The sequence below is a fragment of the Eutrigla gurnardus genome, assembly GCF_963514095.1.
Source record: "Eutrigla gurnardus genome assembly, chromosome: 21".
Classification (NCBI taxonomy): Eukaryota; Metazoa; Chordata; class Actinopteri; order Perciformes; family Triglidae; genus Eutrigla; species Eutrigla gurnardus.
Window position 1 is genome coordinate 18,646,202 of NC_139932.1, and position 24,437 is coordinate 18,670,638.

At 44.6% G+C, this 24,437-nt stretch overlaps 1 protein-coding gene across 4 annotated transcripts in view; it reads right to left on the minus strand.

The window, feature by feature from the left end:
* Nucleotides 1-17,266: 17,266 nt before the first annotated feature.
* The window catches only part of osbpl8 (oxysterol binding protein-like 8), a 60,349-nt gene continuing 53,178 nt past the window's right edge, over nt 17,267-24,437 (minus strand). For 2 of the 4 annotated variants that reach the window (XM_084039409.1, XM_084039408.1), the window contains 4 exons: nt 24,037-24,190; nt 21,885-21,987; nt 21,196-21,301; nt 17,268-21,113 (listed from right to left, as the gene is read on the minus strand). In XM_084039409.1, the coding sequence (XP_083895535.1) occupies nt 20,984-21,113; nt 21,196-21,301; nt 21,885-21,987; nt 24,037-24,190 (493 nt within the window). In that variant the 3' untranslated portion in view covers nt 17,268-20,983. Of the gene's footprint in view, nt 21,114-21,195; nt 21,302-21,884; nt 21,988-24,036; nt 24,191-24,437 lie in introns of all 4 variants that reach the window. The other 2 variants (XM_084039407.1, XM_084039406.1) reach the window with 2 other exon arrangements.

The window sequence follows — 24,437 nt, forward strand, 5'->3', positions numbered from 1 at the left end:
AACTCGGTGTGATTACAGCTTTGCTCTCATCTTTAATTTGTTGTGTTTTTTTATTTTTTATTCCTCGTTAGCCAAATTACACCAGAAGTTATTTATTTGTTGTTGAATCGCGATGAGAGATGATTAGAAAAACTTCTAACCTACAACATCAGGTTCTCAGTAATGAGGCATCTAAAAAAAACACAGATGGACTCGTCTCTGGAAATCCACTTGACCCTGAGCGGAGTCAGCCAAAGACTGGGAGGATTCCACCGTGATTCATCCACCAGGCAGCACCAGCCCGAGGGCTGCTAACGCTGGCGATATCTGGCACCAGGCCCAAAGGTCAGATCCGTCACCCCGACGCTTTCCCACGAGAGGAAGAGCTTCCCACGTGCGCCTTTCCCTGTCAGAAACACATAAGTGAATGTTTTGCTGAGTCACGCCGGCCGACGGCACCAGGAATAGACGGGGGGGGCAGATAACTGGAGGCGTTCAGAGATGGTTTTTCTTGGCAGGAGCAATCTTTTATATGACAGTTAACACGTGAGAGCTGCAGGTATAACCGCATGTCTGGTGGCTGGTGAGCAGCTCAACTGGGTCGGCTGAAAAAGACTGAAAGAAAGTCATCTTTTAAGCTTGTATTTAAATAGATTTTCCTCTTTTGAAAAGACGAGCAAGCTGCTACATAAGCAAATCCACACGACTTCACCAATATAAGCCCCGCCCCCTAAAGCGTCCCCTGCTTTCTGGTCTGGTGGACTCTAAATGGACCATAATGTACTAAATGAACATCATGCTGGATTGAAGAAGACTTGAAACTAGAGATAGAGACATTTTCCACATATCAATTGTGGAAAATGTCCAAATAAAAAAATATATATAATGTAAATATAGCACATTTATACAGTACTCCTCTTTGTACTTAAATGTCACATCAGCATTTTGTGACATTATTTATTATGTGCATTTTTTCCCCGTTGTGGACTCCAACGTTTCAAATAACACGAAGCTCCTTCCCTAAACAAAAAATCCTCCCCACTGAGTTTGCAGTTATGGATGCAGCCGGGGACGTCAGCAGAGATATCTGATCAGCAACAGTATTTAAATTACATGCGAGTGCACCAAACAGACAACAGGGAGGTTTTTTTTTTAAGAAATAGCAGTAACACGAGGCTCAGAGCCCGACTGCATGAGAATGAGAATCAGTTTCATTCTAAAACGCAGCACCAGCAGTGTAGTGCTCGTTGGTTTGAATCTTAGGTGGGAAAAACGTGAGAAACCTCCTCAGGCTGAGACGGGGTTGGGGGTTGGAAGGGCGAACTGGAGGAACCCAGAATAAACTATTGATCCGTGATTTAATATCAATAACCACATGAAAAGGATGCTGAAATAACTCCATAATGATGGTGATCAGTAAAAAGTGCTGAGTCATGCTTTCTTATGTCTGTCTGCAAGACCACAAGATAACTCCTTTTAAAACGCTGGTTTTCTGAATGGAGTCTTGTTGATGGGTGCTAGGCTACGCTAACATTGTAGCTGTTCCCATTTAGTTAGCTGGTTGAGGTGTTAATGGGCCAATAGAAGACTTGGTGGTTGCAGTGGGGGAAGCTTGGCACGGACGGACATGTACTTCCTGTGGGAAACCACTCCTATTATAACAATAACAGTCAACAAATATACAATATCCTGCCGTGCAATGCAATACATGTTCATTGCAATGTCGTATCGAAAGTAATTGGGAAATAACTGAGTGGAAACCTGTGCTCGTATTAATCAGCCTCTAAATGTCACCCAGCGTCGTGTTTCAGCCGGCGGGCGCCTCATCTCTGGGATCCGCCCTCAGCGGCGTTCATCAAGTCTGAAGTGCATAAATGTTCCGCTTTGTTTGCACTCAGGCGACGGTGACCCGGCAGCGAGAGGAGGAGGGGGAACGCACACCCGAACACGTCCAAGTTGGAAATTAAAGTTTCAACATCGCCTCTGCATTATTAATAAGGAGACTCTGCAGCTGAGAGGGGGGGGGGGGCTGTGAGCTCCTGCAGCCAATTAGGCAACAAATAAAGAATAACGTTCTGACAGCGTGCTAAACAAGAAGAAAACGTTAAAGTAACGCACCAGTGAGCAGCGTGTAATTACTTCCAGCAGGAACCGAGCTGAGATGGTTTTGTTTCATTTCATTCTTACAGAGTTTTTAGCTCGTTACAAAAAGTCGGCCTGTGATGTGACCTTTGACCCGGCGGGTGAACCAGCAGCTCTGGAGCGGCGACCCAGAAGAAAGAGGTGACATCACCACACACACACTCTCACTCACACACACTCACATTCCTTCAGTGTGGAGAAAAAAGTAATTCCCAGTAATTTATTCGGCGTTCTCGGCATTAAGTTAATTCATTTAAAGCTTTATTCTGATGTTGATGCAACAAAACCAAAAACACGATAGCACTAGTTTCAATAAGTCACATGACTTCCTCAATTACTCAATGCAACCATAACATTTCAATACATTTCACTGACATTATGAGTTTGCTACCATTTTTTAGTTAAATTACTTTTGCTAAAATGATTACATTAAACTTTTCTGCATTTTTTCCCTGTTATGCTAACGTTAGCATTACTTTGCTAAGGTGAGGTGAGTTATTTGCCACTTAACACAGTTACTTACTTTATGTTGCAGCTAAACTTAAGGATAATATATAACATAACATATTAAATATATACATAGAATATGATCTCCGGCTCCATTTTAACCAGATAATGTGAATTACCTCTTGTAATACGCTTTCTTGTTAAGGCAGCTGGTTGCTAGGCGACGGGAATGGCAAAGGTGATGAAACGGGCCTTCCTGGTCCTCAAAGTAACGGGATGGTAGACTACGGACTACTTTATTTATCAGGGATGAGATGCTGGAGGTGTGATTTGAATATAATAATAATAATAAAACCTCCGACTAAAGAATACTCCCTAAAAAAGAAGTCCAGGAGGAGAAAATGCCACGTACGTCTCAAGGGCGCCCGGCTGAACGGCGTGCAGCGGACGCATCGCCAGCGGCCTCCTAATGGGGCTTAACGTGACCATCAAATGCAAATCGGGCCCTCAGTTGTGGCTCTGGAGCGGCCGGGCGAGGGCCGGAGGAAGGCGTTCAGCTCCGGAGAGCGAGTGTGGAGGTGAATATTCCATCCAGGCAAATTTAATTTCCATTAAAAAAAAAAAAGGAGAAAAAACACTCTTATTGCACATGGATGAGCAGCGTGTCACACTTATGTGATGACTCACAGCCGAGTATCTATCAAGTACTAAATAAAGTGTGTGTGTGTGTGTGTGTGTGTGCGTGTAGTCGTAACATTTAGCAGTGCCAAGTCTCAGTGTGTTACACATTAACTAGGAAGGGGACTCGGAGAGCGTAGACCTCCTCCAGGATGTTTCCATGATCCGGATCCTGGGATCCACACTTACACTGATTTTTATACAAATACATTTTTAAAAAAAGTAACAAACAAATCAACAAGCTGAACCCGAAAACACAACTTCCTTGGTCCAAAGGTAATAACTAAATAAACAAAAGGTCTAAGTAAAAATTCAATCCGTTGGTGTTATTTATTTTGAGTTAAACATGATTTAACTCATAAAGACAATGCTAACATGTCGATATTTAAGCGGTATAATGTTTAAATTCATCGAAACGTTACTTTTAATTTGACGTTTATCTGAAAATGTTACTTCCATACCATTTTTCCCCTCGTATGTTTTTGGATGAAATCTAGACCCGATGGTGTGTTTTGATCAGATCTGGAAACATAAGGAAACAATATTACTTCATTTTGATTGGTGCACAGAAGCACATGACATAAGCTAAGCCCCGCCCACTTAATACCCGGGGAAAAAGCAAGAACGAGAGAAACACAAAGAGAATAATTTCTCATATGAAATACGGATGAAAACATGTGGCCTTTAAGGTCAAAGGTCACGCTCAGGACTACCATACCTTCTTCTGCTCTCCGGCTGCCGGACGGAACCGATGACGAGGTCGTCCTCAACGCAACGGGATGCCAAATTTAAATATTAATGGCAGACGCCATCGCCAGTCTCCTCCTCCTCCACCCAGAAGAAAAAAGTGATTATTACCACGGTAACGGCACAAACCTCTGATGGCGAGGGATCGATATCAGCCGCGGGGCTGCTGTTAGCTCAGCAGCAGACCGGTGGTTAAAGATTTCAAATAGGAGACAAATAACTGACAAAGACTGAAACAATCAGTTGATCTGTGATCTGATTAAAGCTACAAGTTATTTTATTGTTAATTAACTAAGATATAGTAAACACCAATAAGACATTTTATACGTGTGTTTAACCTTAAATCACATTTTTGATAATGGATGTTTCTCTCTCTGTCTGCCACCACAGTGCATTATGGGAATGTCTCAGTTCTAGATCCACCAGATGGGACTTTTGTCCCGAAACTTGTAAAAACGTGAGACGACATCAGAGGAGCTCCATCACGTCAAAGAACGGTTGATTTCCCTCGGCCTGGATTTTCTTTTTACGCTAAAAACGCTGCATCAGAACTGAGATAGACCGGGGGAGAGAGACCAGGGGAGAGAGAGATATACCGGGGGAGGGATAGACCGGGGGAGAGATAGACCAGGGGAGAGAGAGACCGGGGGAGAGAGATAGACCAGGGGAGAGAGAGATATACCGGGGGAGGGATAGACCGGGGGAGAGATAGACCGGGGGAGAGAGAGACCAGGGGAGAGAGAGATAGACCAGGGGAGGGATAGGGGGAGAGAGACCAGGGGAGAGAGAGATAGACTGGGGAGAGATAGACCGGGGGAGAGATAGACCAGGGGAGAGATAGACCGGGGGAGAGATAGACCAGGGGAGAGAGATAGACCAGGGGAGAGAGAGACCTGGGGAGAGATAGGAGGAGAGAGATAGGAGGAGGGAGAGATAGACCAGGGGAGAGATAGACCAGGGGAGAGATAGACCAGGGGAGAGAGAGACCGGGGGAGAGATAGACCAGGGGAGAGAGAGACCGGGGGAGAGATAGACCAGGGGAGAGATAGACCGGGGGAGAGATAGACCAGGGGAGAGATAGACCAGGGGAGAGATAGACCAGGGGAGAGAGAGACCGGGGGAGAGATAGGAGGAGAGAGATAGGAGGAGGGAGAGATAGACCAGGGGAGAGATAGACCAGGGGAGAGATAGACCAGGGGAGAGAGAGACCGGGGGAGAGATAGACCGGGGGAGGGATAGGAGGAGAGAGACATAGGAGGAGAGAGAGATAGGAGGAGAGAGAGATAGGGGGAGATAGATAGGAGGAGAGAGATAGGAGGAGAGAGAGATAGGGGGAGAGAGATAGGAGGAGAGAGAGATAGGAGGAGAGAGAGATAGGGGGAGATAGATAGGAGGAGAGAGAGATAGGGGAGAGAGAGATAGGGGGAGAGAGAGATAGGAGGAGAGAGAGATAGGGGGAGATAGATAGGAGGAGAGAGAGATAGGGGGAGATAGATAGGAGGAGAGAGAGATAGGGGAGAGAGAGATAGGGGGAGAGAGAGATAGGAGGAGAGAGAGATAGGAGGAGAGAGATAGGGGGGGATAGAGATAGGAGAGAGATAGGAGGAGAGAGATAGGAGGAGAGAGAGATAGGGGGAGATAGATAGGAGGAGAGAGAGATAGGGGGGAGAGAGATAGGAGGAGAGAGAGATAGGGGGAGAGAGATAGGAGGAGAGAGATAGGAGGAGAGAGATAGGAGGAGAGAGATAGGGGGAGAGAGATAGGAGGAGAGAGAGATAGGAGGAAAGAGAGATAGGGGGAGATAGATAGGAGGAGAGAGAGATAGGGGGGAGAGAGATAGGAGGAGAGAGAGATAGGGGGAGAGATAGATAGGAGGAGAGAGAGATAGGGGGAGATAGATAGGAGGAGAGAGAGATAGGGGAGAGAGAGATAGGGGGAGAGAGAGATAGGAGGAGAGAGAGATAGGAGGAGAGAGATAGGGGGGGATAGAGATAGGAGAGAGATAGGAGGAGAGAGATAGGAGGAGAGAGAGATAGGGGGAGATAGATAGGAGGAGAGAGATAGGGGGGAGAGAGATAGGAGGAGAGAGAGATAGGGGGAGAGAGATAGGAGGAGAGAGATAGGAGGAGAGAGATAGGAGGAGAGAGATAGGGGGAGAGAGATAGGAGGAGAGAGAGATAGGAGGAGAGAGAGATAGGGGGAGATAGATAGGAGGAGAGAGAGATAGGGGGGAGAGAGATAGGAGGAGAGAGAGATAGGGGGGAGAGAGATAGGAGGAGAGAGAGATAGGGGGAGAGAGATAGGAGGAGAGAGATAGGAGGAGAGAGATAGGGGGAGAGAGATAGGAGGAGAGAGAGATAGGAGGAGAGAGAGATAGGGGGAGATAGATAGGAGGAGAGAGAGATAGGGGGAGATAGAGATAGGGGGGAGAGAGATAGGAGGAGAGAGAGATAGGGGGAGAGAGATAGGAGGAGAGAGATAGGAGGAGAGAGATAGGAGGAGAGAGATAGGGGGAGAGAGATAGGAGGAGAGAGAGATAGGAGGAGAGAGAGATAGGGGGAGATAGATAGGAGGAGAGAGAGATAGGGGGGAGAGAGATAGGAGGAGAGAGAGATAGGAAGAGAGAGAGATAGGGGGGAGAGATAGGGGGAGAGAGAGATAGGAGGAGAGAGAGATAGGAAGAGAGAGAGATAGGAAGAGAGAGAGACTGCCAGCTAACACAAGAGGCTGATAAATACTTAACTAGCCTGCAGCTCATGAACCCTGTTGCGTAACGAGCAGTGAATCAGCTCTGGAGGGGTGCAGGTCAGAGGGGGGGGTCAACGGTAACTAGGGTTACGGAGACTGTGTGCCTCTGGTTTGCTCCTGAATGATGATGATGATGATGATGTAAAAATCCTCGCATTCCATCAGTGTTGAAAATGAAGAAACTATTGCATGATTCTGGTCACATGCCGGCTGATGCTGTGCTATGATTGGCCACAGTCAAGTGTTCAAGAGGCGGGGCTATACAAATGATAAAATATATATAATAGTAATCCAGGCACAATGAAGTAAAGCAACTAGAACCTATATAAGTATGAGGTAAGCCCTCGGGGATGTGACAGAGAGTTTCTGTTACCATGACGACTTGAAACGCATCAGTCATCCAGGATTTAATAGATAAGATAAAGTTTTGTCTCCTTTAACAAAGCTTTGGAAGACGATCACGCAGACAAATGAGAAGTTTCATGTAGAGAGACGACCTTCATTGTCATCACTACATGTTACTATGTTAGACAGTTTTTCGTTCCTATAATACATATTCTGGATGTATTAATGGATGGGAGTTTTATTTAATGGGTTATTTAGTTTGTCAACAAAGAAACATGAAGTATCTGAGACGTTAACCTGAGTGACAATTTAGATTCTGACGGTTTAAGTCGCTGGAGTCAAATTGACCCCAAACAGAAAGGTTAAGAGCAGAACACACTGAAACCATCGTACTTTAGAGCTCTAAGCAGATAATAACAGAAGTGTGAAGTCACACATATTCAGGGAGAATAACAGAAAACGTGGCGGGTCACGACTGTCGCTCCCTGAAGCCTTCAGTTTAAATATAAAACAAAGCTTGGAAGACGAGCGGGAACATATGTCTGCTTCTGCCTCTGACTTCCTCCAGTGAAAGTCTCCTTTAAGCCGGAAGTGATTTCTTTAAAACGTTTTTTACCCTCATGCATTATTCATGAGCTGCCGCCGCCGCTGGGCTGCTCCTGTGCCATGGCCTATTTACAGAGCCACTCGTGAATCCATTAGCCGTGAACGGTGCAGAGCCAAGCGCTCGTCTATAAGCAGCTTCACATGCATCCATTCACCACCGCTTAGACAGCAGAGGCAGGATTTTATTCATGGATCATGTCGTCAACCGATCCGTGGAGAGTACGAGCAAACCTGAACTACGTTGGATTCAGCCTTTAGCCACGAGACGTTCATGGTCCCCGGAAGATTAATCCTCATGCCTTTCAGTGATGAACAGGGGTCAACATTATAACTGCTTGACATCAGCAACATTGTCTGCTCTAGCCTGTTAGCAATGTCACTGTGAGCATGCTAGCACATTAGCATTTAGCTCAAAGCTAGTTTGGTCGTTGCCTGGACACAAGAAGGTCGGTCTAAGTGCATTTTTAGGGAACTCAATATGTTACAATTAACCATCATGAACCCAAAACACACTGAAGACTCTATATGGACCTGTCAATCAGCAGGTAAGCCCCGCCCCCTAAAGCATCCCCTGCTTTCTGGTCTGGTGGACTCTAAATGGACCATAATGTACTAAATGAACATCATGCTGGATTGAAGAAGACTTGAAACTAGAGATTGAGACCATAAACTCATGTTTACAATGTTTACTGAGATAATACATCAAGAGAGAAGTAGGACCATTTTCTCATAGACTTCTATACAACCAGAGAGGAGTCGCCCCCTGGTGGCCAGCAGAGAGAAGTAGGACCATTTTCTCATAGACTTCTATACAACCAGAGAGGAGTCGCCCCCTGGTGGCCAGCAGAGAGAAGTAGGACCCTTTTCTCATAGACTTCTATACAACCAGAGAGGAGTCGCCCCCTGGTGGCCAGCAGAGAGAAGTAGGACCATTTTCTCATAGACTTCTATACAACCAGAGAGGAGTCGCCCCCTGGTGGCCAGCAGAGAGAAGTAGGACCATTTTCTCATAGACTTCTATACAACCAGAGAGGAGTCGCCCCCTGGTGGCCAGCAGAGAGAAGGACAGTTTAAAGGCACTTGAGCTTTGGCTTCACTTCTCAGATTTGGAAGTTGCTGCCTGAAAAACTCTTAGTCGTGAAATCATTTTAATATCCATGTATATATTTGTATATTACAGAGCGGAGGTTTTATTTCCTCTAGTGTTAATGATGGATTATTTAGATCTAACTCTCGGTAACACAGAGCAGCTGTTTTAATTCTTATTCTCGTTAAAACTCTAAATCGAGCGTTCCAACAGGTCGAGTGCGTCGACGTGAATTGAAAGTGCAACGTGGCAACATTGAGTGTGGGTTGTGTGAGCGGCGGTCGGCGGGGAGAGCCGGGGCCTCCGAGGAGAACGAGGGACAACTGGCTTTCTAATCCTCAGGTTCAATGAAAAGCGCCTCATCGGCTGGTTTCGGGCAGAGCGAGGTCATTGTCCGCGGCACGTGGTCGGCTGGCTCCGGCCTTCGCCGCCGCTCTCACGCTACACCCAGAGTCTCTGCTGAACGCTGCAAACCTGCAGGACCTTTAACAGGAACACTCCATGAAAGGTACAATAACCTGATGAAACCGCCAAACCAACACACGTTCGGTTGTGAATGTAAGCAATGGTCGTGGTTGCACGGCAACATGATCAACATGATCACAATGAGTTCAGCACATTTGCATACATGCAAAATAGCACTAAACACAAGCTTACAGTTTGCTCCCCCAAACAACGACAGATCATCTGCTTGTCTGTTCGTAACACGAAACACGTTTTCTTTTTATTAACACTTCCTCTCGTCCGTCCTACGGGGAGGAACGAGGCTGTTCTGGAGTTTATCCAGAAAGGCATTTATCTTTTATATGTGGAAATAAACCACGCTTCAAACTGCTGCATGACCGTAATAATCTAGTCCATTTAGCAAAAAGGGCAGAGACGGCGGCCAGAAGTTGATACGCTGTTTGGTGTCATAGATAGTTTACTGAAGGGGCCTCACCGGTCCAGGGCTGAGGGGCTCCTGGACCAGAGCCTCTGTTTGAAACGACTGATGACTGTTTGTTTTTGTCAATCAAACGAGTGTTGAGAGACACAAACAACAAGATACACAAACCATCAAAACAAAATGCCGAGGCTCAAAACGGCCATTAAGAGGGGCAGAATGTGGCAGAATGACTATCAAATATAGACGCGCGATGAGCACAACGAGGAACAAAATGACGAGGCATCAAACAATCAAAAAGAGATGCAAAATGATCACAAAGAGGCACAATTATTGCAACAAGATGCAAAACAATTGCAAGGAGCAACACAAACGAAAAGAGGCAGAAACAACATCCACAAAAAGGTGCAAAACGACAACAAACAGATGCAAAAAGGCAACAGTAAGATGAAAAACAACTACAAAAAGGTGCAAAAGGATCACGAAGAGTGAGAAAACGCTGAGTCACACATCGAGCGTCTCCGATGAGGCTGTGGTCCGTCTGTCTCCTGAAATAACGCGACATCGGTGTTGTCTGCTGCTATAAATAGACGAGTGACACATCGGTGGACGTGAAGATGATTTCATCTTCGGTCATTAGTGTCGTCGTCCCTCCTCTCATATCCCTTTATAGAAACTCTTTGTTTGTCTGCCGCTCAGCTCAAACCTCAGCTGATGAAACGTTACATTTATAGGTTTATTTATGGTCATCAAACTTCCACTTTGCAGGCGCCGAAAAGATGTTTGTGTCAAAATATGATTCATTCTAGAAACAAAACCCCAAAACGTAAAAGTGTTGCAGCTGCTAAAAGGTGGCGACGACTGCAGCTACGTTATAAACAGCCAGGTAAGACACCAAGTGGAAAGTAAAAGTACCTCAAAAGTGTACTTTGAAGCTGGACAGATGAAGCACCAGCTCTCTGCACATTGCAGCACACCGGACTTTGTGGCGTCTGTGGCAACTTTCCTGGGGAAGTGATTGCGTTTTATGTCAACCAATCAGAGGTTGAGGGGACAGGAAGTGGGGGGGGCGGAGGAATGGCGGATGGTTGAAGCATCCAAGAAGAGTTTCTGGAGCAGACGATCCGGGTAACTCGGCGTTCAAAACGGGGATCAGCGCTGGTTTTACTTTTCCTCGTTGGGGAAAGAAGAAGAGGAGGAAGAGGAAGAAGAGGAAGAAGAAGAGGAAGAAGAGGAGGAGGAAGAGGAGGAAGATGAAGAGGAGGAGGAGGAAGAAGAGGATGAAGAGGAAGAAGAGGAAGAAGGAGAAGAGGAAGATGAAGAGGAAGAAGAGGAAGAAGAGGAAGAAGGAGAAGAGGAAGATGAAGAGGAAGAAGAGGAAGAAGAGGAAGAAGGAGAAGAGGAAGATGAAGAGGAGGAGGGTGATACGGATGAAAAGGTTGGTATTTGTGAAACGATGCCGCAGGCGAGGCTCAGCTGCAGACTAACAAACATCATGAGTACGCATCCAATGCGTACTAATACTCTCTCTGTCGGAGGGGAGAGGTTTAAGTACAACACTTGAGTACATTTACTTCCTTTTTTGGAAACCAAACAAATTTCCAATATTTAAACAATCTACCGCTGTATTTGCCCCGGAGACAGCTTCCTGTCTGGGGTCAGGACGCAGCGAGACCAGACCAGACTGTGGCCAGACTGTGGCCAGACCGAGACCAGAACCGAGACCAGACCAGACCAGACCAGACCAGACGGAGGTGCTGAGGAGTCACACAGACGGCAGGCTGGCAACCGGAGGAGGCAACGCTTCAAAATCTCTGAGTCATCGCTGGGCTTCCTCTGATTGCTGCCCCCCTCCTCCTCCTCCTCCCTCCTCCCTCCTCATCCTCCTCCCTCCTCCTCCTCCTCCTCCTCGTTTCAGCCATCGGTCTCAGTGACAGCAAATGCAAATAGAGCTGTTAGGAGTAAGTGGGGGGGCAGCGGAGACTCAGAGGATTCTGGGAGTTTATTAGCTGGAGGAGACGACGACGAAGCCGTCTTTAAATCTGCAGTCGGGTGACGGAGCAGAGAAAAGTGCTGAATGTGAATCAGGACGTGGCTGGAGATTAAAAACATCTGTCGTCATGACGACTCTGGGAGGTTTAGATTAATAACAGCAGGACGATACGGGATCTGAGATCTGTGCGATTATGACATCATAATAAAAATCCTGATGATCATCAAAGATCACTGTGATGTGAAAGTGACGTCTCTATTTTTAGCAGTGAGGCCGCCGGCGAGAAGACGATTAAGTTGGTCAGTCTCAGTCAGTGCATGCACGGCATTATGGGTAATCATTAAAGGTACACTATGCAATCATTTCCGACTCCTGTATTTTATATTTTCTTCTTGTTTTGCCGGGATCTGGACTCTTCTGGGTCCCACGCTGGGGGTTGCAGAGAGAGCAGGCAGGCCACCACAGGATGAGGCCTGCATTCATTCAAAATCCGACATCTCCCCCCCACCGTAAATCTGTAGCCCGACATCTCAACGTTGACACAAGGAGACGACAGGTGAGAAGAGACGGATAAAAGGTTTTTTTCTCCTGAACAATAAAAGATGCAGCTAAAAGATACGTTTGCGACATCCTTCAAGAGGTCATAGGTCACCAAAGCAGAGTAACAAAGTGCCGACTGTCTGTCCGAGGCCTCCGCTGGTTAGCAGGGCTCTTATTGTGAAAGAATCGGTAAACGCTGTGGTTGTCAATGTGGAGGTAATAATCATATTTTCCCCCCAAATAAATGAATATAAAGTACATTAAAAATATTATTTTCATGGATTCGTCTCAATCTGCTCTCTCATTTTTCCTTCAGAGCAATGCATCTTGGGACATAACGCCCTGTTAGTGACCATCGGTTGTTCACTACTTTTCAAGAAGAACGTCATGAAGTCGAGCTAACGATGTGAAGGAGAATTCATGAGGACAATGACTTAAAATGATGCTGCCGCAAGGCATTGTGGGAAGGCATTATCGTCTTACCCTATGCTAAAGAAAGGAAGCATTAAGCGTGTAGCTCGTATCATACTTGGGATCTAACTCTACTTTTTTCACTGCAGCCATGAATCTAGGGAGCGTCACGGTGGATCAGCGGGTGATTTCCCATTTTGGGGTGACAGATTGTTGGATGGCCCTTCTTAGAGATCCGAATACTATAAAACAAATCCTCATATTGAGGATTTCTTTGGTATTTAGTGCCAAGAAAAGGCTTGTCAAACAAACAAACGCGAGATATCTTTCCCATCGTCCATCAGCAGCCACGTCGTCTACGTTTCACAGGATTTCTGTCTGCGTGTTCGAGGGTTTCGTCCCGAGCAGCAGCGTCTGTGTTTAAGGTGTGAGCTGAGAGAGAAGAGGGAGGGGCGGAGCTGGGCAGCTGTACTTATGAAGGTTTCCCCCAAAGCGAGTCCTCTTTCTAAAAATAACTGCAGCTCTGAGAAAACCTGGAGGATTCAAATCCGAACGCATTCACACAGAAAACAATCGTTTCCACACAAAGTCATTGCCTGAAATCACACTCCTTCCTCACATCTGGGTCGGGGGGCGAGGGGGTGATGGGGGCGGAGCCTGAGCCGGTTATATGCCCCCCCCCCATGATAAAAACCATGACAGAAAGACAACTAAATGCTCCACTAATCCGTCTGTGAATGAGAGCGGCTCGCTGCAGCAGTTTCTTTTATGTCGAGTCGAGTCGAGTCCAAACGCTGAGCCAGCAACCCGCCGCAAAGCCCCCCCCCCCCCCCCCCCCCCGCCACAAACCGCTAGCACGGCGGATTACCTCATTTTATGCCCGTTAACCCGTGTAAGCCGGCGTGGCCACTACAGCGGCCGCGGAAGGCTTTCAGGTGACGTAACGCCTCTGTCGGACATCGTGGACGTCCTCCAACACTTCCTCTCGCCGTTTTTGGGCGAGGAACCGTCGAAGCAGGTCAGAAGACGATTGGCGCCGATTCGGCAGCGGAGGAAGTAACGTTAACTTTAACATGCAAGTTAGCCCACGACAACTGGTTGCAATGGCAACAGTATCACCACATCGTACCATGCCAGGAGATTATGCTGAGAAAATACTTGGTTCTCATAACTTCCTCCATGTTGCTAACATAGCAACTCGTTAGCTCGCAAGCAGGCGGTTTGCTAGCGATGACCCCCGATCAAAAAAACACCTAAATAACGCAAAACATGCTGATGTTACTGAAAACATGGACAGTTTACAACAATGAGAAACAATTACAAACCAGGAATATCAACCTGTCATCAACCGGCACCAAAACGGGAAGGAAATGGTTAAGTTAAGCCCCGCCTCTTGCTTGATTTGATTGGCTGCCTGAGCCAAGCGTGACACTGACGAAAAGTTGAGAATTATGTTTGTCTTAAAACCTCTAAAGATGAGCCTTACCGAAGAGAAACAGTTTTTTTGCACCTTCGTGTTCATGTTAACTGTTGCTTTAAGAGATCTTAAAGGGACAGTTCACGCCTTAATCCAAGCTTTAAATACAGATTCTCCTCTCTTACCTGGTAATATTTACATGGATGTAGACTGTTTTGGCGGGAGTTGCCGAGGTAACAGCTCTCCAATACAACACCACAGAAGACGAGTCATTAAAAGACGTGGAAAACGTGATATATATGACATTTCTGTGAGTTCACAAATACCTCGACTCACGATTAAAAAGTCTGTTCACGTTGCACTTTGTCACCTTTTTTTTTTTTTAATAATCCAGGATTTTAGAAGCTAATTGAAAATGTGCATAACAAAGCAGGCGCACTAACACTGCCGACCCCCTAATGGTGTAATTACCCAAAACTCTGCCGATATCATTTTCATTTTAGCAAAGTATTTTGAGAGCTGCATGTAAACGAACTGCAGCTGAAGTAGAAACACCCACACAACCACATTACAGGAGTCTGCTCCAGTATTCAATAATGGATCTGGTTTTTTTTGGTGACACAACCTTTTTTTTTTATAAACGTCCTATTAGGGTTTTCACCGTCGGGCTGCTCAGCATCTAATGGCTAATGTACTTATATAAATATTAATCAGCCTCCTCTGATAAATAAATAAAGGCCGTGTGTCCAAACGTGTGTGTTTATTTAAATGTGCCGAGCCAGCACTTTTTATCTGACCCTCTTTTTCTACACGACACGGAGCTCAGCGTCCAGTCACGCGTCTGACGGCCTGTTGCCAGGGCGATGCCAAGGGGGCGGAGTCTGAGGGAGGAAATGGATCTTACATAACGGCAGACAAAACACGAGGTGTCTCCCCTCATCGTCCTCCATCGCTGCATCCTCCCTCTTCTTCAGTCTTTTTACTCATCATGTCTTCCTCCCTCAACCTTCCTTTCACATTCCCTTCTTTCCTTCCTTCCTCGCCTCCTCCCTAGCCCCGAAGGAAAGCCAGACAGTAGTCGGGATGATGTATCCTAGCAACAGTGACACCCCCCCCCCCCCCCGTCTCCCCCCCGTACAGCATCAGGATGGATTTTGGAGGAATAGGGGAAAGAGATTGTGATTGGAGGAGATGGAAGGGGGGGTGAGGAACACCCCCTCAGCTGATCCCATGTTTTTTTTATTTTTTTATTGTACAGGTTGGTACCTAACGTCTGTTTAAAACATCAAACTAAAGTGCGTTGTTTGGCATCGTTAAACATTTTGCGGTCAGTATCCACCTCGGTTCTGAGAAGTGAAGCCGAAGCTGAAGTGCCCGTCAACATGCATTCTCTCTGCTGGCCATCGGGGGGCGACTCATCTCTGATCGCATGGAATTCAAAGAGAAAATTAGCCTTCTTCTCATTTTAGCATGTTAAAAGTTATTTGCTTGTTGCAAACTGAAGAAACCATAAGTCGTCATCATTGTGTCATTATTTCGGCTTTTTTTTTTTTTTTTATCCGTTTTTTGCAATTAAATCACATCAAAATAGTTTATTTTGGGTTCATATGGCTGTTTTGGATTAGTCTACTTTATAATCTGAGAATTGGGAAGAAGATTCCGTGGTTTTTATTCGATTGATAAAGAAGTTACTCAACTATTTGAATGCAGAAAATTAAAAGTTGTAACTTTCCCTTTCATCCATCTATTCTACTCCCTTCACTGTCTTGACTGTGTCCTCCCTAACTTCCTATTCTTGCTCGATTCCTTCAGTCACTTTGCTTCATCCTCCCCCTCTCTCCCCCCTTCTCCCTCCCCTGCTTTGTTGATGCAAAGCAGCAGAGGGATTGATATCAGATGTTTTGTTGTCATCGGAGATGGACAGGAAGGACGATTCAGCTCCATCGACCTTCGTCGAACGTCCTCGGACGAAGGAAAACGACACTGGTGGATCTAAAACTCTCTTACACATCACTTTCAGAGACAAGTTTGGTCCCTAATGTAGTAGATTAGAAGTAGTACAAGTAGATTTCTTCTCAGGAAACACTTCAAGGAAAGATTTTCCTTAAGGTTTTAATTCCTCAAAGTAATTAAAAGTGTCTCTCATAACTACCTGTACTTTAACATTCCAGCCTTAAACTGGCCTATAATGGATCAATACAGTGGTACTTATACTGGCCTATAACGGATCGATACAGTGGTACTTATACTGGCCTATAATGGATCGATACAGTGGTACTTATACTGGCCTATAATGGATCAATACAGTGGTACTGAATCATAAATGTAGAAGATATTTCACGTGAGAACAAGCCCTTAATCTATTTCTTACCTGAACGTTGCAGCAGCAGTCTCCTGACTCGTTACAGGAACAGCTGGGGGTCCGGTGCCTTGCTCAAGGGCACTTAAACAACGGCTGAAGGGCTGATCCATGAACTCTGTGACCTCCAGGCTACCTGGAAGTGTCAGATTGTTAGAGACACAGCTGGATGCTGATCAGGGAAATCACAAATACAGCTCTAATCCAACCGACTGGTGGTGAACTGGAATACAACGTCGCCCTCTAGTGGCGGCTGAGCTGCATTACAGTCAACATAATCTTGTCAATGTATCAATTTTGTTGGATTTATCACTTCAATTACCAACAATTTTCATTGATAAATGTTTCATTAAAAAAAAAATATTATAAGAACGAATATTTAAAATACAGCTTATTAGGAAAACATTTTTTCACCTTAAAAACATCAAGGATAAAACTTAAATGATAATATTTTTAACTATAATACAGTTTTAAGATAAATTATATTATACAAGTTATATGATAATTTGGCAGCCAAGTAAACACATTTAAATAAATCTGATTACACACATCCCAGTCCTGCTATGGTTGTGAGGACCATAAGTCTAACTTTAGTCATCACGACTAAATGGCTAACCCCAAAATGTTAACTTAACGTGATTCTAAACTTCTAACACCTCATACAGGCTTTTGAAGAAGTGATGTCCTCACTTTCCAAAAATGTCCTCACTATGAAGGACTAAAACTTGGTCCTCACAAAGACATATGAACAAGCACACACACATACACATCATTTATTTTCCATTATTTGTTGTTATTAGATTGTAGTAAATTAAATACTGATACCTGGAGGATGTTTTGGTGCTTTACACCGAACAGACAGACGATCCCAGGATGTCATTGTTTTTTTTTTATTCTGCATTATGTTACATGTGACCATAAACTTACAAGAAGGTTATAGTTGCCATGGAGATACAGTAAATATATCCACATCCTCGTAAGGGGAAAAGGGTGTGTATGTGGAGGGTGGGGGGTGAGGGAGGGGGGGGGGGAGTTGACATTGACAGTGTGCACAAATTGAGGACAGTCGCTCGTGTGTGTGTGTGTGACGTTGGATAAAACCAACAGTGTGAGATTTTTTTTTTTAAATCAGCATTAAAAAAAGGGTGACCTAATGCAACAAGCAGAAAAAAAGAATGAACATAAAACCACATAGAAAAGAGGAATAAATAAAAACCTATTATTTTAGATACAAACAACAACAACAACAACAGAGATGTTTATTTCCCTCTGAATTTGGTGTGTGAGAGAGCGAGGGAGGACGACAACAGGGGAGTGGTCTCTCTCTCCCTCCCTCCATCCCTCCCTCCCTCCCGTGGCAGGAATCAGCATCCGGAAAAAATCCTACGGGTGAGTTACTATGGCGACGCTTCATTGGGGGGGAGGGGGGGGGAGGCAGGAGCTGGGGCGAGGTGGAGTCAAACTCCTTTCTAAGGCTTCGTATTGGCACGTCCGCTCTAAAACACTACCGCCTTCACTCCAAGTCCAAGTCCAAGTCCTCCTCCCACCCCCTTCCAGATCATTCCCATCATACAGTTCATCCTCCCCCTCCTCCCCCCTCATCACCCCCCCTCCCGAGTCCGACTCTAGAAGGCACTGGTTTATACTTATTTCTCCACATTCTAACATCTGGATTCAAGATGAGCGATCGAGGCAATGAGGATTTACACAAAAATACACGTACAGGTACACTCGGGCCAGCCGGGTAACTTACGGGGGAGGGGGGGAGGGAGGGGGTGGAACAGCTGACGATGCTACCAGTCTTTTTCTTTAACATCCGTGTTAGCTTTACAAAGTTTTCATGGCTCAACAGTCTGCTGACGGCGGAGGCAATCGGATATGTAAACGTCGACAAGGCTAACATCATGACCGGTGAAGATAATACAAAAAACAATGTTGGGGGGGACGGTCCCTCACGTGGTTTGGACCTTTTGTGTTTGAATTCAGAGAGAAAATCCTGCAAAAGACTTGTGTGGTTAAAAAAGACCGAGTGTGGATCCTAAAATGTGGCCTTCAAGCTTCAATACTGGAAGAACATGAACGAGTTTTCTAGTACCAAATGTGAGAGTCCTCATAAGTCAAAGTCCTCATAAGTCAGAGTCCTCATAAGTCCTCATAAGTCAGAGTCCTCACAAGTCAGAGTCCTCATAAGTCATACTCCTCATAAGTCAGAGTCCTCACAAGTCAGAGTCCTCACAAGTCAGAGTCCTCACAAGTCATAGTCCTCATAAGTCAGAGTCCTCATAAGTCAGAGTCCTCATAAGTCAGAGTCCTCACAAGTCAGAGTCCTCATAAGTCCTCACAAGTCAGAGTCCTCATAAGTCAGAGTCCTCACAAGTCAGAGTCCTCATAAGGCTGTACATTTATTTCTGAGACTATAAAAATGTCAAAATCCATGTTTCCAACGAGGAAGGCCACAGATTAGAACCACAATTCATACTCACAAAATTTCCCCCAAAACGATTTAGTTTGTTTTGTAACTTCTGCATCTACAACATCATGAGGCCGTTTCGGCTAAAACAGCGATGGAAATCTAATTGCGTTGTGTTTTTGTGTTTCTGTCCACGTGGATCTACAGAGCAACGGACAGAAAAGACACACAAGGTTGAAAAGACTGGCTTGTGCACGAGAGCGTCGGTGTCGTGACCTCTGTGTTTTAACGAACACGCTACTCACGAGGAAACGAGTCCGCCCCCGTTTGGTTTAGATATTTACACAGTGAACCGGGGTCGACTCCTAATACTCTACACACTGAGTTTGGCTGAGTACTTGCGTACGTTTTGGAATGGATTTTACTGTGGTGATAGTAGTAATTATATATAAAAAAAAAAAAGTCTATCTCGCTCCCATCCCGCTAAGTTCGCTAAAGTGTCTACGCTATCTGTTTTTTTTTTTTACATCTGAGGCTCAAAAGCACTGAAAGCGACAATCGATGCTCCGAAAAGTCTGGATTTGTTTATTTGTACACCGTTCTTTAGATCAGCTAGTATTTCTCTCTTAAAATTTAAATAACTAATTTTGACAGAATACTTAAGAATGTAAAATGCAAAACACAGCAGCCGATTAGCTTAGCACAGACGAAACCCACCCACCAGAGTCAACATCTCGTTTATTTAACCCGTGAAAAGAAGTCTAAAACTTGACAAGCTGTGGTTTTATTGTACGTCAACTCCCCGTAAAACCAACGTCGTGTTGTCTTTATACATGTGCCCATTCCACCAATGAGATTTAAAGTAAGTTGGCAGATTTTGTTAGCTTTGAGTCAGAGACACGCTAGCTTTATGCTAAGCTACGCTAACCAGCAGCTGGTCGTATACGAGTCGTACCGATGACTTCATTGAACTAGCGAAGAAGCACATTTCTTTATTCCGTTAACTTTCCGTCTTGGTCCAAGAAGGCAGATTTTTTTTTTAGCTTTAAGTCAGAGACACGCTAGCTTAATGGTAAGCTACGCTAACCAGCTGCTGGTGGTATACGAGAGTCAAATTGATGATTTCATTTAACTAGCGAAGAAGCAGGTTTTTTTATTCCGTTAACTTTCCGTCTTGGTCTAAGAAGGCAGATTTTTTTTAGACGCTGATGAAAACAAAATCAACTCCCGTATCCTAAAAACGAGTTCAGCGGTCACTGAAGATCGTGAAAAATCATCCCAAGAGCATGAAATGTAAGTATTTTTGACGTCCACTTTGAGTGCAAATGTAACTAATATAAAAAACAACAAAAAAGTCTTACGTTTCCAGTGCATTTGTGCCTTTCAGAGAAAATACTGTACATTAACGTGCTAACCTCCGTCTGTACACGATGACATTTAGTTTTGCAAAAAGGTTGAAGATTTAATAATACACAGCCTTAAGTATAGCTTCTGTTCCTTTTTAACGATATCACATCTGTTATTTTTATGTTTCTGGGGGGAAAAACTCCCCAGCTCAGAGCAAAGTATTGATAATAAAAAAATAAAAGTCACATAGATTGGACCACAAGTTTGTCTCTCCCTTATCACCGCTTTTTTTTCCAAAGCAAGACCCCCCTAATCACAAAGGACACACCAAGCAAACAAACAAAAACACACAATAAAATGAAAAGGTATACATTTGTTTGAATCTGCGTTACCATGGTTACTCGTCCCCATGTTGAAAGGTTCCCTGTTGTTTGAGGTGAAATGTGAAATCGGAGTACTTTTACTCCGTCGGATACAAACAAAAATACAAACAGTTGAAAAAACAAACTTCGCCTCCGACATCAAGGCGAATAATAAGCTCCAGAGTGGCAGTTGAGACTCGTTTCTCTCCTTATTGCTGCTTTCTCGTCGCTTTTTTGAAATCGTGTGGAGTTTTGGAATGGACTGGTTAAAAATAAAAAGTTTAATCTTTATTAAAAAGTCTTGTGGAAGTCTCCACCTTTTCTGGACGTGTTTAGTTGGAATTAAATAAAGGAAGAGAAGAAGAAGAAGAAGAAGAAGAGAGCTGGAGTCGCTTATCATGAGAGGTCAAAGTTCACGTCTCCCACGGCGACACCTAACGTTCATCGTGTGTGTGTGTGTGATGGTGTCTTAGTCTCGGCTGCTACTTGAAGACGTAGTTGATCAGGACCTGAAGGAGGATGAGGAAGACAATGATGACGTAGTCGCGCTGCTGGAGGAAAGAGGCGCCCTCCACCCGGCCCGCCGCACGACTCCGCAGCACGCCGATGTTCCTGCAAACACATACAAGACGTTTTAATACGTGGGCGGGGCTTAAAGGTGTGGGCGTCGCCGTGACGGCGGGCGAACGCTCACCTGTTGATGTCCTCCTGCGTCTTCTTTATGGATTCAATGGCACTTTGAAGTTCGCTGAGGTCGGCTCCTTTTTTCCTCAGCCGGCTGTTGTGTTTGCTTTTGTGTCCTGCAACAAAAGGGCGTTCAGCGTGACCTTTCAATGCATTTTTCAAGGTCATCAAGTCGAGAAAATAATAATAGTTCCAAATGTTATAATCATTCTACGTGATCCGGACCAGGATAAGCAGCAGGACCTCGATGGATCGATAAGCCAAAGAAATGTTGAGTATGGACACCAAGTTAAATATGAAATATGAGCAAATTCATCACCACCACTAGAAACAGAAGAATAAAAATAACTACCACCACCAGAGGGTGCTGTTTGCCAACGTTTTGTAAAGTAAAAGCTTTAATGTCATCGAGGTCACATATAACAAGTATTTCAACAGCTTTTATACTTTTAAACATACTTAAACCTTATTTAACCCAGATTTATAGAAACGCTTCGTTTACCTGCTTCTTAGGCTTCCTCATAATAATAATAACATTGCACAGTATCTCCGTGACCCTGAATACAGGATAAGCGGTAGAAAATGGATGGATGGATGGATGCACAGTATCTCTGATATTCAGATTTAGACTTTCTCTAAAAGTAAATGTTGATTATAACCATAGAAAGTACAACAAAATACAAAAAGCACAAGACTCACGTTCGCTGCCAGACGAGTCTTGGCGGTCGGGTTCGGGCGAAGAGCAGCCACTCTCCGGACTCTTGGGTTTGTCGCTCTTGTGTTTCCTCTTTGGCACTGTCACCTACACACACACACACACACACGCACACGCACACGCACACACAAATACATACGCATGCACACACAAATACACAAAAGAGACACAGGTCAAACAAACAGCGACGACCAAATAGGAGGAAAAAAAAGCACAAAGACTCAAGAAAAAACAACTGTTTACATATTAATACAACAAAAATATGACAAACACACACTCACACAAACATGCGAGTTGGTGAAGGCGTGTCAGTCTCATGCAAGGCATGCTGGGACATCAGTCAGTCACATCCGTTTAAAACACTCAAAAATGACACACAATGAGCTGCCACTCTCAAATAATTCAACGGGATTAAACTGGATTACGGCTCTTATTTCTAAAATGAATTATTCCTTCGTCCTATAACAGGTTTTAAGGTGGAATTAAAGTTGGCAGCACAACAACATTTCAGGAGACTGACGTGCACCAACAAGGGAACTGGAATTTATTCTTCTTCTTCAAGAAATATTATATCCATTGGTAGATTCTGGTAATCCATGTTTTTAAATGATGTAAATTGTTTTCTCTACTGGGTTTATGGTTTTAAGAGATCAGGTTTCAGCAGGATAATCTGATAAATTCCTTTAAAAAATGCCATCTGAAAAACAATTGGGGGGAAAGTTATGTCAGGTGAAAAAAGATCTTTAGTCGGGATAATTTTTGTAGTTGTAATACTCACATTTGGCCACAGGAGGCAACAGCACACCACAACACCGTGTTCAAAACCAGAACTTACAAGGATGGATTTGTCTTCTCTTTAAAGTGAGTTCTAATTTCTCCACACACTCTAAACATGAGGTACATATACTACATGTATATTTTATATCAATTACAACAATATGTAGAACATGGTGTAGTGAGCCTCTTGTGGCTAAAATTAGTATTACAACAACAAACTCTCCTGACCAAATCAGGGTGGATTGATGGATTTTTTGAATTGCCTTCACTTTTCTAAAGTTAAACCAAACACCAAAAGTCGCCAAAGCTTGGACACTGATGGCAGATGGTAACTTTGAACAAAAAAACACAGTTTGACAGACTCCAAACATACGAGCACCACAGCAGCCTTTAGCTTCTCAACGTGACACGACGAAGGAGACAAACTCAAATGAAGGCGATGACGGGTGAAGGGTGAGGAGGAGGACGCCGCCGACACCCTGAAACCGGGCGCCGATGGCGATGGCTGGTCATGTGACTGAGTGTTCTCAATCTTTTAGACTTTGTATGGGAGAAAACTTAATAAAGTGGAAAAAACTAATGTTTCTCACTGCAAACGGAGATCTGATGATGTCACAGTCATACTTGGAGAATAAATAAATGTTTTAAATCAATAATTTGCAACTTAAGAAACTCCGGTGTACACTCAGAGGTTCTTCCAAAGACTTTGGTGAAATGTGGGGATATTTCTTGGCTTATCCAACTATCCCCGAATAAGATTCAGTCTTATTTTTCTAATATCTTTTGTTTTTATTCAGACTTAAAGACTAAAGGTTGATTGTATCGTTTGTTTTTATTATTTTGGTCGTTTTGTCTATTTCGGCGTGTGCTTGTTTATTTGATATTTTTGTATAGAATGTTATAATTACAGTAAACTGCAGCATCCTTAACACAGCCTGCTTAAAAACAGCCTTTACTCGCTGCAGCCATAATTACTCACAAACTGACTTGTTGTAGTTTTAATTCAACTTCCTAATCTTTCACAATCCAAGAAAAAGTAGGCAGGAAAACCGAATAAAAAAAAGATATGCTAAATTATCTTTTTTTTGACGAGGCAGTACAAAGGAAAAACGCCTGATAATCCACTTACTTTTGCATGCACTTGAACGCAACCTTCCCTCCCATACAGAGAGAACAGATGATGGGCAGGAAATGAAAAACAAACAAGCGGGAGAAGCACAGGCGGCGATGGCGGCACAGCAATGACGACAGGAAGAAGAAGCGACAATGAAGACGGTGCACCGGGTGCTGCGTGGAGGCGGCGAGCTGAGCTTTTTTTTTTTTTAAATCAAATGGCGGTTTACGATCGGGACGACCTACCTGGCACTTGCAATTGTCCCTCCGCGGCCCCTGGTTACTCAGACTAATAAGACTGCCAGAACGTACCATAGGGGTGCGGTGTCGGACCTTGGTCTGGATACAGCCGTCTTTCTCAAACTGGATCAAGTCGTTCAGCGGATCCCACGGCCTCGTGCTGGGGGAGACGCAGCCAAATGAGGAGGGAGAGGAGAGGAGGAGGAGATGGAGGTGAGACACGGGAGAGGAGATGGAGGTGAGACACGGGAGAGGAGATGGAGGTGAGACACGGGAGAGGAGATGGAGGTGAGACACGGGAGAGGAGATGGAGATGGAGAAGTAGACAACACAGAAAAATAGAGGAGAAGCTGCAGTCAGCGGAAATGACATCATGCCACCTAAATACACCCATCTATTATTAAAAG